The sequence below is a fragment of the Schistocerca americana genome, chromosome 3 (assembly GCF_021461395.2).
Source record: "Schistocerca americana isolate TAMUIC-IGC-003095 chromosome 3, iqSchAmer2.1, whole genome shotgun sequence".
NCBI lineage: Eukaryota > Metazoa > Arthropoda > Insecta > Orthoptera > Acrididae > Schistocerca > Schistocerca americana.
The window spans coordinates 794,422,400-794,443,312 of NC_060121.1; the positions used below are offsets into that span (position 1 = coordinate 794,422,400).

At 45.5% G+C, this 20,913-nt stretch overlaps 1 protein-coding gene across 1 annotated transcript in view; it reads right to left on the reverse strand.

Annotated features, from left to right (window-relative positions):
* LOC124606406 (sodium/hydrogen exchanger 3) overlaps window positions 1–20,044 on the reverse strand; it is a 600,846-nt gene extending 580,802 nt beyond the window's left edge. Inside the window, exon 1 of the mRNA XM_047138386.1 lies at window positions 19,681–20,044. Within this exon, the coding sequence (XP_046994342.1) occupies window positions 19,681–20,044 (364 nt within the window). The remainder of the gene's footprint in view (window positions 1–19,680) is intronic.
* Between the last annotated feature and the right edge of the window lie 869 nt (window positions 20,045–20,913).

Here is a 20,913-nt window from a genome sequence, read left to right on the forward strand (position 1 = left end):
GCGCCTACCCGAGTCCAGGAAGCAAGGCGTTAGCGCTCTCGGCTACCATGTCGTGTGGTGACAGCACTGGTAGTGAAGGGTATTTCAAGCGTTTTGGGAGGACACGGGAAACAGTGCAGATACTGAGAGGGAGCAATTCATCTGATGTCCAAAAAGGCAAAATCATTGGCTTTCGAGCCAAGGGTGGAAACAGTTCGGCAACGACTAAGTTTATAAACTTTCCGCGTACCCCCGTGGTTAAAGTACACCGTACATGGAAAAATAGCGCTATCCAAAACAAGCTCCGAGGCAACAGTGGTGCATCACGAAACCAAGGAGCTACCAACAGGGCCTCCTCTACCATCATTCAGCGAATGTTGCAGCGTATGGGCCTCTGGAGCAGCCAGCCGTGGTGGCCGAGCTGTTCTAGGAGCTTCAGTCCGGAACCGCGACTGCTACGGTCGCAGGTTCGAATCCTGCCTCGGGCACGGATGTGTGTGATGTCCCTAGGTTAGGCAGGTTTAAGAAGTTCTAAGTTCTAGGGGACTGATGACCACAGAGAGAGCCCAGAGAGAACCTCTGCAGCAGGCGCCTAGTTCATGCACCCATCCTGACTACTCTTCATTGGCTTCGAAGGCTGGAATATGCACGCCAATACCGTAACTGAACGTCCACTGATTTGCGACAGGGGGCCGTTTCAACGAAATCATATTTAATGCTCCATCGGACAGATGACCCGTGAAGCGTGTAGGATGAAACATGTGAAAGCAAACAGACTGTAACAATCGTCGAAGGCTCCACGCCGGAGCAGCGAACGTTATGGTCTGAGGAATATTTTCGTGACGTTCCCTGGGTTATCTTGTCATTCTGGAAGGCACAATGGATCATAACAAGTATTCATCTATCCCTGGGGACCATGCCCACCCCCACATGCATTTTTTTCTCGACACGATGGCATCTACCAGGATGCCAATGCAGCGTGTCACACAGCTCGTAGTGTACGTGCGTGGTTCGAAGAGCACCAAGGTGACTTTACTTTACTCTCCTGGGCGTCAATCTCCCCAGATTGACACCCAGTGGAGAATTTGTGGGACTACCTCTATCGGGCTGTTCGCACCATCGATCCTCTATCGAGAAACCTTGCGAAGCTTGCCATTTTCATGGTCCGCGTCATGGCTCCACATCCCTGTCAATACTTTCCAGAACCTCACTGATTCTCTTCTTGTACGTCTCGTGGCTGCCCGCGCTACAAAATGTGGTTATTCCGGCTTCTGACAGGTGGACACATTAATATGACTGGACAGTGTACTTTCCATTCACATCAGTGCACTTAATTTCCAGTCCTGGATTAACATCTTCGCTAGGCCTTTGTACACAATACGGACTTCAGCTATAAGCATTTAAGTTGCTACTGCGTGTTATCGAATGCCATTCAACCACCTTCCATAAGGTCGTCCTGTCGGGCTATGTGTATCTACCAACCATTCACCTCGTTACATATACCCGCCCATCTTCCTCTACTTTCCGTTACGTCACTTTTAGACGTTCATTCCACTATGTCCCATGATCCAGTTGCTTGTTTTTCTTGCTTCCCCTTAGTAATTCCCAACATGCTGTCACAATAGCTCGCTCGAAGACATTCAGTTCTTAAATGGTTTTTGTGTTAAAAGCCCTTATCTCGACCCCGTAAGACAAAACTGGTAATACACTGATTGTGAACTAAGCGTTGCAGACGCATATGAAGCTTAGTTGACAATAGCACTCTAGGCAATTTCTACTATCGTGTTTGCTGTCCAGCTAGTCGTCGTCCCCAATTGCCCTGCGTAGAAAAACTCAGGTGGTTTTACGAATTTTTCTTCATCTCGGATGGTTCACGTAAGGACTGCGTACCAATTTCAGTTTCTTATTCGTAGTTCTTTTCCTTCCTTTCAGTAGTCTTTCATCTGTTCACTATGTTTTTTACTGTCTTCTGACCTCTTCGGAGCGCTTCTTTCACACTCCTAGACTGGAATCCTTCCACATTCAATACTTTTTGCCTAGACACTTTTCTGTTAGTTGTTTCTTCTTCAATTTTGATATGTTTTTTTCTATATCCTTTTTTACTTCGTGGATACAACTGCTTGTTAACTTCTTTATCCCACAAATATTTCTTCTATGGCTCCATTGTTAATTTATACAAGTTTATTGTACATAATTTTATTCACTTTAAGACCTAGTTACGACCTTGATCCATCAAATTCTTCCATTCATTGCTGGATTTTATCTGCCGGCCGCGGTGGTCTAGCGGTTCTAGGCGCTCAGTCCGGAGCCGCGCAACTGCTACGGTCGCAGGTTCGAATCCTGCCTCGGGCATGAATGTGTGTGATGTCCTTAGGTTAGTTAGGTTTAAGTAGTTCTAAGTTCTAGGGGACTGATGACCATAGATGTTAAGTCCGATAGTGCTCAGAGCCATTTGAACCATTTTGATTTTATCTGAACCACAAGCAAACAGTACAATGTCATCGACAAACCTAAGGCATTGCAGGTATTTTCCACTCACCCGCGTTTCTTCCTTGTTTCACTAGGCTAAGTATCCGAAAACTTCCTCTAACGCTGCTAAGAACTGTTTCGGGTATGTGGAATCTCATTACATTATTTCTATTTCAATCCAGAAATTTCGTACAAACGTGCTCAAATGTAGTGGAATGCTGTGCTATACACGCATTTGTTCTTCTGAACACTGACCAATACTTTGTTCCTCAAGGGCTGACAGCACAAAACTGAGTGAAAGGCTTTGTTGTCACGGATCCCATACAAATTGCTGAAACATAAATTACAGCACCATAGAGCTGTCTAGAAGGCGACTCACCACAAAAATTTCACATACCAAAGAACAGGTGGTTATTAATGGAGAAGTAAACAAAGAGCGTTTTAAAAATCAGAATATTATGAATAATTCTGGATTTTTCCTAACGCTGGATTATAATCAAACAGTCCTGCAGGGAATGAAATACATTTAGGTCTATGCGGCCTGTTTTTGCATCCAAAATAAAAACAATGGACTAGTTTTCGTCTGTAACAAAGCTCTTATCCATTCCTTTTCAGCTGTCTCAAATGCACTGACTACCATTTTTTGTACCCAGTTTCTTTAACACATTATACAGTTTTATTCGACACTGGTGCTTTCTGAATTAATGTCATCTCTGGAATCGTAAGTAGTGAATGGAACAGAAGATAAATAATGCACGAGATCAAGTAGATGTCCTCTGCTGTTGATCGCTGATGTATGCCAATGCCTGACCAGATAAATAAACAGCTGACTCGCAGAAGAATAACGATTTCCGGCGTGGCATGACTGAACCGGTGGCTGTATCTGTTCCGCGAAAATCTCATAAAATGTTTCTAGAATTCAGCATTTATATTAAACGCTGCTTTTTTTTGTTTCACTTCATCCTCTTCCTATAGTTTCCAAAAGAATTACGAATGTAGCGTCATCGATTTTTCTGTCAAGAAGTACTTGTTTAATGTCTCATTGAAGGTTCTGGATTAAAGTGAATAATCTGTTGTCGCTTTAAATCTTTTGCAATTAGCATGACGATCACTCATCTCTCTTATGAGAAATACTCGGCCAACTACAAGCGGAAGATATAAAGGGTTTAATTCGATCTTACTTGTAAGATATCAGCGCACGAATGTAAAGGAAAAGTCTGATATGATGGGGTCGCTAAAGCTAATGTTAATGCTAATGTGCGAAGGAAGACATTGAGCGATCACTGGAAAGTTTTGACGCCGATGCTCAGTAAATGAACGCCATCATAAGAAAAGACTGAATTTCATCGAATGGCGTCTTAAAATAAAGTCGGACTGTGGACCAAACGAAGAACACGACACTAGTACTAAACTTCTGACTTGTTTACTGATTTAGGGGCCCACTTATACAGACAGTCACGAAATTGACATGCGTCGTGTTATATGGTCTAGATCTCTGGGTAGAACAAAATTTCCCCACACACTCCGCAGGAGTATTCCAAACAGCAAAACGCTGCGAATCACCGGTTGGTAGAACACGATTTACGTTGTGCTTGGTGGTGATGGTTGGAAACGTAACACTGCGGCTTTTGACGATAGAGGATTAGCGCAGTGGAGCATCTGAACGGTTAAACATTAAAGTAGGCATGTAGGTTTTACAGAAATGCATTGAAACATGATAAGCGAGCCTACTGTAAATGCGTGTTTGCTGAACTCGAAATTAGTGAAAGTAACGTGAGACAGGAGAGAGAAAACAAGGTTCAAACGGATGATGACCACTGCCCACGGTGAGGTTGAATGCCGCATGTTAGCGCTGCGGGCGCACGGGCACTAGACTCCAAAAGGAAAGTATTTAAGCAAAGCACATACAAAGAGGAATCAGTCTAGCGATACGGGCCTCACATGGGGAGACGCACTGACACAAGTGATTTTCACAAAGGGCAGATAGTTCCCGCTCGGCTCGTAGGGAACAGCGAATATGTCGACAGTTAGAGTACTACTATTGTTGTGTCGTTCGAAGAGCGAGGTGATAAGTCAAGGTTGGTAACACGCGATGGAACCACAAGTAAACACAGTCGCTGCCAGAAGCAATGACGAATGAGAGACGGTGGCGTAGACGTGCCCAGAAAAGTTTCCATACGCTACCGCATCAGCTCGCTTACTTACGCCTGGCCATTAAAACTGCTACACCAAGAAGAAACGCAGATAAAAAACGGGTATTCATTGCACAAATATGTTATGCTAGAACTGACATGTGATTACATTTTCACGCAATTTGGGTCCATAGATCCTGAGAAATCAGTACCCAGGACAACCACCTCTGGCCGTAATAACGGCCTTCATACGCCTCGGCATTGAGTCAAACGGAGCTTGAATGGCGTGTACAGGTACATCTGGACATGCAGCGTCAACATGATACCACAGTTCATCAAGAGTAGTGACTGGCGTATTGTGACGAGCCAGTTGCTCGGCCACCATTAACCAGACGTTTTCAATTGGTGAGAGATCGGGAGAATGTGCAGGCCAGGGCTGCAGACAAAGATTTTCTGTATCCAGAAAGGCCTGTACAGGACCTGCAACATGAGGTCTTGCATTATCCTGCTGAAATGTAGGGTATCGCAGGGATCGAATGAAGGGTAGAGCCACGGGTCGTAACACATCTGACATGTAACGTCCACTGTTCAAAGCGCCGTCAATGCGAACAAGAGGTGACCGAGACGTGTAACCAATGGCACCCCATACCATCACGCCGGGTGACACGCTAGTACCGCGATGACGAATACACGCTTCCAATGTGCGTTCACCGCGATGTCGCCAAACCCGGATGCGACCATCATGATGCTGTAAACAGAACCTGGATTCATCCGAAAAATGACGTTTTGCCATTCGTGCACCTAGGTTCGTCGTTGAGTACACCACCGCAGGCGCTCCTGTCTTTGATGCAGCGTCAAAGGTGACCGCAGACATGGTCTCCGAGCTGATAGTCCATGCTGCTGCAAACGTCGTCGAACTGATCGTGCAGATGGTTGTTGTCTTGCAAACGTCCCCATCTGTTGACACAGGGATCGAGACGTGGCTGCACGATCCGTTACAGCCATACGGATAAGATGCCTGTCATCTCGACTGCTAGTGATACGAGGCCGTTGGGATCCAGCACGGCGTTCCGTGTAACCCTCCTGAGCCCACCGATTCCATATTCTGCTAACAGTCATTGGATCTCGACCAACGCGAGCAGCAATGTCGTGATACGATAAACCGCAATCGCGATAGGCTACAATCCGACCTTTATCAAAGTCGGAAATGTGATGGTACGCATTTCTCCTCCTTACACGAGGCATCACAACAACGTTTCACCAGGCAACGCCGGTCAACTGCTGTTCGTGTATGAGAAATCGGTTGGAAACTTTCCTCTTATGAGCGCGTTGTAGGTGTCGCCAACCTCGTGTGAATACTCTGAAAAGCTAATCATTTCCATATCACAGCACATTCTTCCCGTCGGTTAAATTTCGCTTCTATAGCGCGTCATCTTCGTGGTGTAGCAATTTTAATGGCCAGCAGTATAATTAAACTGACAGTGTTCCGAGTGTTGTGGTGCAGGCTTCATACATCGCATGGCGCTGACAAGCCGCACGTATGTTCATCAATCGGTGTGCTCGCGGAATATGCTGAAAAAACAATAGTTCCACAGACTGCCACCAGGTGAAAACATTGAGCTGTAAACAGTCAGCATATGGTTTGGGAGCAGAGAAAGGGGAGGTACGATCAAACACACATAAAGTGGTTCTGATACGTTTATTAAGAGACGGTCACAAGTTACAACCTGTGTTCAGTATGGTCTCCCGACTCAGTAACATGCGACATTCGTAACACAGCATGGTTGACAGTTGCTCGCAGCATATCCGATGAAATCAGAGCGATATGCTATCCTTCAGATCAGAAAGAGTCCGCATGCATTCCGGGTGTTAGGATACGATCTTTTAGATATCCCACATCGAGAAGTCACATGGATTGAGGTAGAGGAATCTGGAAGGCCGCATATCTTGAAATTGCCTAGAGATGATGCGGTCGTCACTGAATGTTTCTCGAAGCAAATCTTTCACCTGGCAAGCGACATGTGATATGCCCTACCTTGCATGAAAATAATGCTGTGGACACAGTTGCATTCTTTCAAAGCTGGAAGCATGTGATGCACAAGAGGATCCTTATAATGTGCAGATGTCACAATACACCTAATAGGTCCGCAAGATGTCAGCTCCTTGACAGAAAACGTACCGAGAACGAAGGAGCTTGTGACGCTATATCAGAGAGTCACACAAGCTGAGTGCAGTGGATGTTCCCTCACAACACTTGGGGGAGCAGAACCCCTTTGCGATAGCTCTCTGCATTCACAGCGCCGTGAAGACTAAAATGTGCCTCGGGCGTCCAAACAATATACCCCATACGCATGTCATCATTTCGATGCGTGCCAAAAAACGAAGGACAAAGAGTGTTGTAGCCTATGTTGGGGCTTCATTTGGTGCACAATCTCCATATAATTGGGACACCAGTGTAGAATACACCGAGAGCACTTCTGAACTGTTCTTGACCGGGGGAGAGAAATCGTATGACGAAACTCGAGCACTGGCTGCAGAATTTGAGGCACGTGCTGCGATCGGCTAAATTTGAGGCATGCGCTGCACATTTGGCTATAGCAACAGTAACTTCGGCAACAACCGTCATGGGAATGGGCCGCCTCATCTCCCTGCTTCACCACCTGATTCATCTGTTTCTTTAAAATTCTTGATCATTTTTTTAGCCCATCTATTGACATGGGGCGTCTTCAAACAGCTTCTGTCGGTAATATTCCCGTAATGCAGCGCTGCTATTGCTGCCGTTCTGATACAACAACTTTACCAGCGTCACGGTCTTTCTTCTCAATAGCAGTTGTTCAAATGGCTCTGAGCACTATGGGACTAAACATCTGTGGTCATCAGTCCCCTAGAACTTAGAACTACTTAAACCTAACTAACCTAAGGACATCACACACATCCATGCCCGAGGCAGGATTCGAACCTGCGACCGTAGCGGTCACGTGGCTCCAGACTGACGCGCCTAGAACCGCACGGCCACACCGGCCGGCATAGCAGTTGTAACCCAGTAGTGATAGCATTGTTGGATTACAAAAGAAGGAGTAATTTTGATTTTCAGGTATGGTGTATCTACTTCCCCTTTCCTGAAAACCTTCTCCCCCTTGTGCGTTATCCGCCATCTTGTAAAAAACGCTAAGAATTGTTACTTTTTCAGTTTTTCTCCAGTAACTCGCTCCGAGTGCGCTTTAGGCAAAAATATGTCTTTAGCAGTTTTAAAGAGCGTTAAATTTACGATATTTCATACATAACATGTTGGAAAATTGGGAACAGCTACTGAGGTACGAGGCTGTGAAAATCTGTAAAAATGTGTAGAAACTGCGAAACATTACATATGTTAGTGGTTTCGCTTTACTAATTCTTTGTAAGTGCAGTTTTGTGTGGAAAGCGTACTAACCAGTATTGTAGAGGATTTAATTCCGTAGCCGGCCAGTGTGGCCGTGCGGTTCTAGGCGCTTCAGTCTGGAACCGCGTGACCGCTCCGGTCGCAGGTTCGAATCCTGCCTCGGGCATGGATGTGTGTGATGTCCTTAGGTTAGTTAGGTTTAAGTAGTTCTATGTTCTAGGGGACTGATGACCTCAGAAGTTAAGCCCCACAGTGTTCAGAGACATTTGAACCATTTTTTATTTGATTCAGTTCCCTTCAGCATTCATACAAAATATTTGCAATTATTCACTACACACGCCGAAAAATGTTGCTTTAGCAATTAAGAATGGAAGTAGCCTCGAAACTGGTAATGCCACCATCTGGCAAAAATAGTATTCCTGAACGTAACATCATCTTTAAGCCATTATGTATGCAATATCTACATATACCTAGTTCATGAGAAACCACTGACATATATAACTTTCGTGATTGCTAGACATTTTTACACACTTTCGCAGCTTCATATCTGAGTAGCTGTTATGAATATTCCAGCATAGGATGTACGAAACTTGCACGACATTTTACGCTCTTTAAAATTGGTAATGGCATACTTTTGGCTAAAATGCGCTGGAAGCTGGTTATTGAGAGAAAACTGAAAAAAGTGACATTTCTTAGCGGCTTTTCAAGATGCCGGGCAATGCACAAGAAGGAGAAGGTCTAAAACTTGGACTTCTCACGAGATGGGTAATACATACAAGATACCTAAAATCAAAATTACTCCAACTTTTGCAACCCAACCCCTTTTTCAGAGCTATCTCTACCGGTCTACTTCGTTTTATGTAGAAAAGCTTCAACCTTCTGAAGCATTTACACCAACAGTCACCTCACAACAGAAATCAATACGTATCGCCAAGTGACAACCAGAACACTGACGTCGAAGCAGGAAACATTTCACATTCTGACTGCTTACAGCACCATATTTTCCCCTGGTGGCGATCAGTAGAACTGGCGATGATTGGAACTACTATCTTTCCAGTATACTCCGCAAGCGCAGCGATTAATGAACACACCTACAATGTTTCGGCATCTTGCCATGCATACAGCCCGCGTTGCAGCACTCAGAACACGATAAGTTTAATTATAACCATCCGGTATTTCCCAACTAAAAACTAAACAGTGCGGTTGCTGACCCGGTAGCACGTACTCCATGAATTAGCCGCCTCTGACGTTGGAGGCGTCACGGAAAGAGAAACGAGGCAGGGCTGAGGAGCTGCGAGAAATGCAACGGCGGCGACTGTCAGAGAGCCTGAAAAAGGAGTGGCACGCGGCGCCGGCTGGCGCGGGAGACGGAAGCGGCGGGACGTGCCACGTGTAGCGGAGCGCGGCGCGGCCCTGCCCTTGCCCACTGCGGCGCGCCTAACGGCTGCACCGCCACACGCTCGCCGCTATCGACTCCGGCAGCGCGCCGGGGAGCCAGCCAGCAGTCCGCAACCTGCTCTGCCCGCTGCGCTTATCTGCCCGAGTACAAGGAACGCTCTCAACGGCGAGCGCGTGGCGTCCAGTGTTCACATCCTCACTCACGAGCCGAGACGCTTTTGATTCCTTAATGTCGTGCGTACCGCCACACACCGTCAGGTGGCTTGCGGAGTATGGATGTAGATGTAGATACGAAAGCGACTGTTCTACACTACTGGCCATTAAAATTGCTACACCACGAAGATGACGTGCTAAAGACGCAAAATTTAAACGACAGGAAGAATATGCTGTGATATGCAAATGATTAGCTTTTCAGAGGATTCACACAAGGTTGGCGCCGGTGGCGACACCTACAACGTGCTGACGTTAGGAAAGTTTCCAACCGATTTCTTATACACAAACAGCAGTTGACCGGCGTTGCCTGGTGAAACGATGTTGTGACGCCTCGTGTAAGGAGGAGAAATGCGTACCATCACGTTTCCGACTTCGATCAAATTCGGATTGTACCCTATCGCGATTGCTGTTCATCCTATCGCGTTGGTCGAGATCCAATGACTGTTAGCAGAATATGCAATCGGTGGGTTCAGGAGGGTAATACGGAATGCCGTGCTGGATCCCAACGGCCTCGTATCACTAGCAGTCGAGATGACAGGAATCTTATCCGCGGCTGTAACGGATCGTGCAGCCACGTCTAGATCCCTGAGTCAACACATGGGGGCGTTTGCAAGTCAACAACCATCTGCACGAACAGTTAGACGACGTTTGCAGCAGCATGGACTATCAGTTCGGAGACCATGGCTGCGGTTACCCTTGACTCTGCAACACAGACAGGAACTCCTGTGATGGTGTACTCAACGACGAACCTGGGTGCACATTTCAGCAGGATAATGCACTACCGAATGTTGCAGGTCCTGTACGAGCCTTTCTGGATACAGAAAATGTTCGACTGCTGCCCTGGCCAGCACATTCTCCAGATCTCTCACCAATTGAAAACGTCTGGTCAATGGTGGCCGAGCAACTGGCTCGTCACAATACGCCAGTCACTACTCTTGATGAACTGTGGTATCGTGTTGAAGCTGCATGAGCAGCTATACCTGTGCATGCCATCCAAGCTCTGTTTGACTCAATGCCCAGGCGTATCAACGCCGTTTTTACGGCCAGAGGTGGTTGTTCTGATTTCTCAGGATCTATGCACCCAAATTGCGTGAAAATATTATCACATGTCAGTTCTGGTGTAATATATTTGTCCAATGAATACCCGATTATCATCTGCATTTCTTCTTTGTGTAGCAATTTTAATGGCCAGTAGTATAGTTCCTGAGTCTCCCTGATATCATAATTAGTCCTTTAGTAATGAAAAATTATTAAAAGATAATAAGATGCGGAGTTATTAACAGCATGATGTACAAGGACAGACTTTTGAAAATGAATTTTGTGCTACTTTATACTGATATTACTCAATATTCCTCGATTACTGTACACTGTGGATAGTAAAGGGAAAACCATTCCCTCATGTCTTCCAGTTTATACATAAGACAAACACTTCCTCGCATCTTCCTGCTCTGTATTATAATTGTAATGTAAATGAGAGAGATGAAGAAAAATTTTTAATGTTCCTGCAGATTTCGCGGTTATAGTAACCTTTTAGTGAAACCTTAATATCCGCTCAATATAAAGTTCTGTACGTTTTAGATGAAACTTTTACGAAAATCCATTTCCTTGCACACATTTCTGCAGAAGCTACGTAAATTCCATCATATCCACGTGGTTATTCTTCAATGTCTTCCACTAAGTAACTGACGCATCAATCCTCTTTCATGTCGTATTAAACTGCTTGGAGGTTCAGTATTTTTTCTTTGGCTTTGCATTGATAACAGGTTCTTAACGGAACTTCTATGTCCGTCTCTTGAGATTTCTGTGTAATGTCTACTTTGGTATATCATTCTACTTTGTGGCTGCATAAAGAGTCAAAGTTCCTCTCCTGTTACATGGTGCTTCTAATGATGACAGGGTAGTGACCTTGTTTCATCAAATGCTTTCCTGAGATTTCCAGATTTCACCAGATTCAAATCCCATTTTTCTCTGAACCAATTTATTGTATGCTAGACCAAGTTTTACTTCACAGTACTCACAGTCGCAAATGAAGGATTTTCAGTTCCCAGGTCACTTCTTGGTGATTGTTACATACCCAACTAGGATTGACAGTTCTATCAACAATTCTGTAAGTAATGAGCTCTTGCCGCCTCTGGAAATTCTATCGTTACCGTCGTTTGTTACCATTCTGTACCACTCTGTTTCACTGCACGATAACCTCAAGTATATACTCGTAAGGAACACGCTGCAAATTGTTGTCAGTGGAAAGTGATATCAATAGACTTTTTCAGAAACGACACATCTTTCAAACCGTACGCTCTTCATACTCTGGTCATTTCCACGTGAAGCATGACACTGCTTTGCATTGAAATTAGTAAAAAAGAATTGAAGCCTAAGTATTCAGTAGTGATCTAGACAGCATTCGTTTTCAAATACGGATCAGTATCTACCTATATATATATTAAATTAAAAAGACGATCTCTGGGTTAGAGTGATTAACAAATTCACAGTTATGTGAATGCAAAGGACGACGTGCATGCTACGCTCCGTTGCGTTCACAGTCACGCAATGGGAAACGGGCCTGGAGTCTGAAAGTCCACGGACACTAACGGAGGCTCTCGAGAGCGCCAAACATTCTTGCGGTAGAGAACAAGCGTTATAACAATTCAACGTGTTTCTTCATCTTTCTTTACTCGACTCGACAAGATATTGTTTCCGAAGCAGAATCTGGGAATGATTTGTAACAAAATTAACCATCACTTTTTTCAAAATGGTTCAAATGGCTCTGAGCACTATGCGACTTAACTTCTGAGGTCATCAGTCGCCTAGAACTTAGAACTAATTAAACCTAAGGACATCACACACATCCATGCCCGAGGCAGGATTCGAACCTGCGACCGTAGCGGTCGCTCAGCTCCAGACTGTAGCACCTAGAAACGCACGGCCACTCCGGCCGGCTCCTTTTTTTCCCGTCTACGAACAGTTCAACTTGCGCTACAGTCTCTCAGTATTTCCTGAATCTTTGGGAATTCCCTGAGATTTACATGCTTTTTCTGGTAAATTCTATCCCCCGAGAATTCTCAATTTTCAAGTTTTCTAGCCAAGTTGTTACCCCAAATATGTATAAAATTCGTGATAGACATTCCATCAGAGTAATTGTCCCCGGGGTTGCTTACGCTAGCTTGTGCGGTGGCGCTCGACTCGCAGCTAAACCGGTTGGAACTCTGGTGGTGAATGAAATTTTCACTGCCAGTATTCTGTCGGCAGGGGAGGGAAAGATGGTGGCGTAAATTTCCTAATCACCAGTCTTTGCGCCATTGTCCTGGTTTAAATTCCAAACCTCTCCGCAGTGTCTCATGGAGTGAGGACATGTGACACTGTTGATGGTGATCCGTCTGTCGGATGTGGATGGCTCAGCGACACCTTGGTGCTATTCGAGAGGAACAGGCTATGTGTTGGCAGGGGGTTTCATCCTCTCCTTTCCGTTCACCCACAGCAAACCCAACACTACTCTGTACAAGTAATCGTCACAATCCTCCACACGACATTGATACAGACCTTACACACCAAAACAAGTCGGAGGAAGGCAATTGAAACCATCTCCACTAGGACCTAGCCATGAGCGGCGGTGCAGGATTACTGCATCTGTTCTTCTAAACTCATTCCCTGAATATGGAACGACCTTGACTTTTTGAATTGATGTAGTGGTTCTCAAAAGTTGACACTATTAACAGCCTCTGTATTCCACAAGTACAATTTCCAGTTAATGATGATAGTATCAGCTTCTTTCGCTTTTCGAAAATACGAATGGCAAACTGTCTTACATGACCTTGACATTCAAACGTTGGCGTTTGCAGCTGTTTTTCGTTGAAACACTACTGTTATGTGCAGCACTCAGGCTTAATCCTAGCGGTAGTACACAATACTGCCACGTAAACAGGTTCAAAACATTACCTGTTTCTGCAATGAGAGCACACTCCGCAGTGTACCTAAACGTTGTCCTTGCTGTATATGCGAGAACATTCCTTATGATAAAAACATCTTAAACCCTGTTTACTTCGTGCAAATGAACTAATGTCACATCAACACCTTTATTTTCAGACTGCAAACAATTGCTCTAAACGCATGGACTGCCAAGCAAAGAATGTAATGATATAATGCTTGAGGAAAAAGTGAAGCACACTGACGGGGAGGAGGAAATGAACTAGAAATTCACGGATTAAGAGGGTATGGGATGTTATACTAGTGATAACAATATCGACTGAATAATAAATGAAAAGCACCAGTTTGCTTTTGTTCTACAATATTGTAGAGCAAAAGCAAACTGGTGCTTTTCATTTATTATTATAATGTTGTTCTACCAAGAAACGACGGAAGATTCTGTTAATATGATATCGACTGAAATTTACAAAAAACTAGCAATATGAGCCCACTTAACAGTATGAAATTGCAGCCCATCTGGCCTGTGTGCATGCACGGATTCGCTTTTGAAGTGTTCTCACAAAGCCGTTGTGTCCTCTCCTGAGCAAGCTGGCCCACAACTGTAGTAACTGGTCCCTGATATTCTGGATACTGGCACCGGGACGTAACAGACGTCCGAGATGGTCCCAAACATCTTACACTGGTGACAGATTTGGGCATCTTGCAGGCCACGGGTGTACCTCAAAGTCATGCAAACACTTCAGAGAGACACGAGTGAACTGTCACCGAGCATTGCCCTATTGAAAAATGGCACCACGATTTTGTCAACACTGGTGACAGATTTGGGCATCTTGCAGGCCACGGGTGTACCTCAAAGTCATGCAAACACTTCAGAGAGACACGAGTGAACTGTCACCGAGCATTGCCCTATTGAAAAATGGCACCACGATTTTGTCATATACTGGGTAAAAAATGAGAACGAAGGAAGTCCTCGACTTACTATTATGTCATCAGAGCTCCGCCACTCGCAGTTCACTACCATTTGGGACCTGAACTCATACTGGCCATTAAAATTGCTACACCACGAAGATGACGTGCTACAGACGCGAAATTTAACCCACAGGAACAAGATGCTGTGATATGAAAATGATTAGCTTTTCAGAGCATTCACACAAGGTTGGCGCTGGTGGCGACACATACAACGTGCTGACACGAGGAAAGTTTCCAACCGATTTCTCATACACAAACAGCAGCTGACCGGCGTGGCCTGGTGAAACGTTGTTGTGATTCCTCGTGTAAGGAGGATAAATGCGTACCATCACGTATCCGACTTTGATAAAGGTCGGATTGTAGCCTATCGCGATTGCGGTTTATCGTATCGCGACACTGCTGCTCGCGTTGGTCGAGATCCAATGGCTGTTAGCAGAATATGGAATCTGTGGGCTCACGAGGGTTATACGGAACGCCGTGCTGGATCCCAACGGCCTCGTATCACTAGCAGTCGAGATGACAGGCATCTTATCCGCATGGCTGTAACGGATCGTGCAGCCACGTCTCGATCCCTGAGCCAAAAGATGGGGACGTTTGCAAGACAACAACCATCTGCACGAACAATTCGACGACGTTTGCAGCAGCATGAACTATCAGCTCGGAGACTATTGCTGCGGTTACCCTTGACGCTGCCTCACAGACAGGAGCACCTGCGATGGTGTACGTAACGACGAACCTGGGTGCATGAATGGGAAAACGCCCTTTTTTTTCGGATGAATCCAGGTTCTGTTTATAGCATCGTGATGGTCGCATCCGTATTTGGCGACATCGCCGTGAACGCACATTGGAAGCGTGTATTCGTCATCGCCATACTGGCGTATCATCTGGCGTGATGGTATTGGGTGCCATTGGCTACACTTCTCGGTCACCTCTTGTACGCATTGACGGCAGTCTGAACAGTGGACGTTACATTTCAGATGTGTTACGACCCGTGGCTCTACCCTTCATTCTATCCCTGCGAAAGCCTACATTTCAGCAGGATAATGCACGACCGCATGTTGCAGGTCCTGTACGGGCCTTTCTGGATGCAGAAAATGTTCTACTGCTGCCCTGGCCAGCACATTCTCCAGATCTCTCACCAATTGAAAACGTCTGGTCAATGGTGGCCGAGCAACTAGCTCGTCACAATACGCTCTTGGTGAACTGTGGTATCGTGTTGAAGCTGCATGGGCAGCTGTACCTGTACACGCCATCCAAGATCTGTTTGACTCAATGCCTAGGCGTATCAAGGCCGTTATTACGGCCACAGGTCGTTGTTCCGGGTGCTAATTTCTCAGGATTTATGCACCCAAATTGCGTGAAAATGTAATGAGTTGTCAGTTCTAGTACAATTTATTTGTCCAATGAATACCTGTTTATCATCTGCATTTCTTCTTGGTGTAGCAATTTTAATGGGCAGTAGTGTACCTGATGCATCCCCATACCAAGGACTACATTTAACGAATAGGATCTCTCTCCAAGTCGCGCTATCCTAGTCGATGGTTGACATTATGGGTAGCGCAGAATAGCGAGCCATCGCTCAACTCAATGGGCCGCCATTCAACGGCCCTCCAGACGCAGGCGCTTATGCTGAGGTGTTACCGGCAGCCTACGTATACGGCGGTAATTTCCCTGTCCAGCTGCTGCCAGTCTCCAATCAATGGTGCGAGAAGATAAAGCATGTTGCACGGAATCTATTACTTGCTCTCCGATGGTCGGTGCAGATGCGAATGGATTACGACGTGCTCCTCGCACATTACGCCGATCCTCTCTTTTGGTGGTCACGCGTGGTCGACCGGAAGCTCGACAACGAGTATTCTTTTGTCACGTTCCCATGCAGTCCAACCTCAGCCAACTATCACATCTGAATGTTACACAAACCTGTAAATTACACAATTTGACCAGCCAGTCAAACGGAGACCCACACTATGGCCTCTTTAAAACTCTGTCAGGTACCTAAAACGCATTTCCGTGCCCTTCACAGTGATCACTCAACACCTGACGCTCTTCACGCCCCTTGCATACCCTAGATGGCCTGTTGACAATACGAAACGCGATGAACACTAAAGCACTCTGGTGGCCGTTCTACCTGTCACAGAGAACTGCAACACACCCGCCAATGATGTATTCGTGTATAAATTACGGTTATATCTGACCATGTCTTTTGGGTGCTCCACTTTATTGCCAGGCAGTATATCCATAAGTGGCAAATGAAAGCTCTGTCCTGATTAAGAGATATATCACCGTAAACTGCTCCTAGTAATAATCGTGAGCCCTTCTTCCGCAGCATCGCTTCCAATTTCATCTCTTGGACTCAAATTAGGGAGCACCTACGCCCGTGAGAAACGCGATAAGCATTCCTAGAAAACAGATAATAATTCTGAAGCGTTCACTAGTCCACATAGAATGAAATGTTTGTGTTGCGCTTAACGTACTAGGCTGTACTAAATGTAAAAATGTTTAACAAAATCGTTACATTGCGAGAAGATGCTCAGTGCTGAAGATTAGCTTCTTCACTTCGAAGAGCGCTCTCACTCATTCCCCCTCAATGTTTTGATGTCCTTTTGCTACTGATCTTCCTACAAATGAATTAACCGTAAAGCAGCATGTAACCGTGTTTATAACAATGGAAGGAAGCATAATTAGTTCGTGAAAAGCCTTGAAATGGAAATAAATTTGTAGAATTCACTAAGAAAGACCGTTAAGCAGAATTAGGACGAATATAGTAGCGTTTATTAAGACTGGCTTCGAAAATGGTTTAAAACAATCAATTCAGCAGTTTTCCGTCCGGTGAAATATCTCTATATCGTTCGTCGCGATGACACAAGAATGCCAATGGTTTCTCAGGCCCTCCACTAAAACTGAGGATGTCTTGTCAACTTACTCAAGAGAGGGTGACGAGGCGTCGTGAACGAGGCACAGACCCACTCGCATTAGCTTTCATATCTCCACTTCTGTTGATGGCGCTTCAGTGACTGGACTTAATGTAAATGTGAGATTTCTGGGCACACATACGAGGACACTGCTAGAGCTATATGAACACTATCACTCTGTAGATTTAATCGTTTCTTTCTGCTACACTGTAATAATTCTTGGAGTTTGGATTCACTTGGACCGTTATTTCTGGTAGACACAATCGTTTGTGTACATTACATAGATTGAAGCACTGTGTTCCGAGATTGATAATGACGTCAGCCTCATTGTTAGCTTTTTCTACATTTTCAGTACACAAGGAAAATCATGCAACTGATGGGATCGCGTGCTTTTCGTGCCAAACAAAATAAAATTCAGCTTCAAAAGACGAGTGATAGTTATTCGTGTGTATACGAAAGCTGCTAGCCACGCTGTTCACAAAATTGAAGACCTTCACGATAGCCTTGCGTCATAAAGCGTCGTCTTGTTCAACCTATTTCACATTTTGCAGCCAGCTGAAGGCCGATTAATATACTATCTGCAAATACCCTTTCGTATCATGATGACTGTTATGAAAGCGTCGTCAATGGTATCGTCACCGTTAATGTTATCTAAACACTATCAGGACAACCGCAGACAGTGAGGCTGCACATTGCGTCTGTTTTCTGGAGGCTCCTCTTGAGAATAGTAAGCTCAGAATGTTTCCAACGAGTATCTGATGAGTATCTGCAGTCGTAATAAAAATTGTGGATCCTGAGTCAATGTATCATTAAAACTATCTTCATTTGGAAGGACAATATCTTCACATTTAAGAATTTTGTATGGCAGAGGTATAATACCATATGCAGCAAAAAAAGATCAAACCTTTTGCAAAAAAAGATCAAACGTTTTGCTCATAAATTATATTTGGTTATCATGCTTCCATGCCGCGAAACAATTAGTACATACTAAATATTGTTTCCTGAGTAGTATTAATGCTAGCGGAGAAGGTGTTGAGACACTCGCAAAAGTTGAAGTTGTTTTGTGCACATCTAAAATTATGAAATGTCTGACAATGAACATCATATTCGTGGCGGATGGTTGCATTACTGTGCCCTAACCGCAAACAAATTCCTGTTTTAAATGCACTCCTTGTGCTTCCCAATTAAAAATCCACCACTAAGGAACAACACGTTCGATAATATAAACGGTAGATATTGAAATGCGGTAGAAATATTATTCCTAAGACGTAACAGTTGGTTTCAAAGGACGCCCCACGTGTAATTTTTCAACTGCTGCCGATTCGGAGATATTCCTCAGGAATTACCAACCGCGACCTCTCCAGCAAGCAAATTTAACCACTGAATATTTTAGGATGCTAGAAAACCTTAGGGTAACCAGAGTAATTGGAACACAGCCAGAAATGACATACCGCTGATTAGTAACGATTCATGCGTTCACCCACAAATTTTGGGAGCGTTTCTGCACGAGGGGAAATAATTACTCGCTCAGGACGCAACAGATTATTTGTCGGTAAGCATGAAACGGATGTCAAACGTGGACATGGCTAACCTCTCTAGGACATCTAGCGGCGCTGTGGCTGTAATTAATGATGTGCTATGTTGCGACTGGCATAACACAGCTGTATGTGGTGAATAACTGTGTATATAGTTGTTTTAATTTTGACAGGCCAATGCATCAGCCTTCTAGTCTGTTATGTACCTGTCAGTTCATGCCAAAGAAGTTTATCTTCTCTAACGCTTGCCAAAGAAGTTTATCTTCTCCAAACGCTTAGGACACCCCCGTAAATTTACTGGGAATATGACACCGGCCGTACATGATATTCAGTCGCTGTCTGGTAGACGTTTCTTCTCAGCACTACGAGTTTAAAATGTGTGGCGACGAGGGTTGTTACGGACAAGTAAATAAATAAGAAACAAAGGAAAGACAGCACCTGTATCAACCTCGCCTGTCCTTATTATAATGTCGATTTCGCACCACAGTTCGTAATTTTAAGCGCCCCAACTATTTGAAAAACGCAGTAATTCATAAGTATGTAGCGATAACCGTTCAAATGATAGCATCATGTTCAAAGAATTGTTAGGAATTTGGTGTTTCCATGTTGAGCTATCGAGTTATTTTTCTGCTTCTGAATGGACGGCGCTGGTGACATGTAAGGATAACAACAGTACAGCGTATTAGTGCGTTAGCGTGAAAGAGAAGACGAACTTTAAAATTGGACGAGTGCTAGAAAAGAAGCAATAGAGGAAATGTGAATTCAGTACTCACCTATTTTAGCGACACTGGCGCTGAATATCCACAGGCCAATGATGAACGGAGTCTGCACTCGCTCGAACTCCACCGTCGAGACGGCATAGCGCTTGACGTCGTGCTGCTCCTCGGCCGGCGTGGGGTTGGCGTCCTGAAGGGACACGGCGCTGGTCGTCTCCGCCGGCCCATCTGTGGAGGTGGTGGGCAGGTGTAGCAGAGGCTGCGGAGGCGGCGCGCTCGAAGTGTCGGCCTGCTGCTGGGCGACGGGGCGCACGGACCAGGTGGCGGCGTCGGGCAGGGCGGCGACGGCCCCCGCCGCGGCGGCCAGCAGCAGCAGCTGCAGCAGCATGCGCTGCGGAGCGACCGCGCGCCGCACGGCCATGGCTGCGACTGAGGGAGGCCGCCGCCGCCGCTCAGGGAGCGCAGTCCGAGGCGGAGCGGGCGCGCATGCGCACCGAGCCGGTGGCGCCCGGCGCCGGGGCAGGTGCTTCCCGCCGCTGGAAAAACAATCCCCTGCCACCAAATCGCTTTTCCTCGCTCTCTTCAAGATTTTCTTAATCCGATTGCTCCAGTATAAGGTAAAACTGATACTTACAGTTTGCCAAAGAGGAAGCAGGCAGACGATTTCTTGAGCTGCTGGTTTTCAAGAAAGAGGATGGTACACTACTGGCCATTGAAATTGCTACAACAAGAAGACGTGCAGATGATAAACGGGTATTCATTGGACAAATACATTATACCAGAACTGACATGTGATTACATTTTCACGCAATTTGGGTGCATCGATCCTGAGAAAGCAGTACCCAGAACACCACCTCTGGCCGTAATAACGGCCTTGATACGCCTGGGAATTGAGTCAAATAGAGCTTGGATGGCATGTACAGGTACCGCTGCCCATGCAGCTTCAACACGATACCACAGTTCATCAAGAGTAGTGACTGGCGTATTGTGACGGGCCAGTTGCTCGGCCACCATTGACCAGACGTTTTCAGTTGGTGAGAGATCTGCAGAATGTGCTGGCCAGGGCAGCAGTAGAACAATTTCTGTATCCAGAAAGGCCCGTACAGGACCTGCAACATGCGGTCGTGCATTATCCTGCTGAAATGTAGGGTTTCGCAGGGACCGAATGAAGGGTAGAGCCGAGGGTCGTAACACATCTGAAGTGTAACGTCCACTGTTCAAAGTGCCGTCAATGCGAACAAGAGGTGACCGAGACGTGTAACCAATGGCACCCCGTACCATCACGCCGGG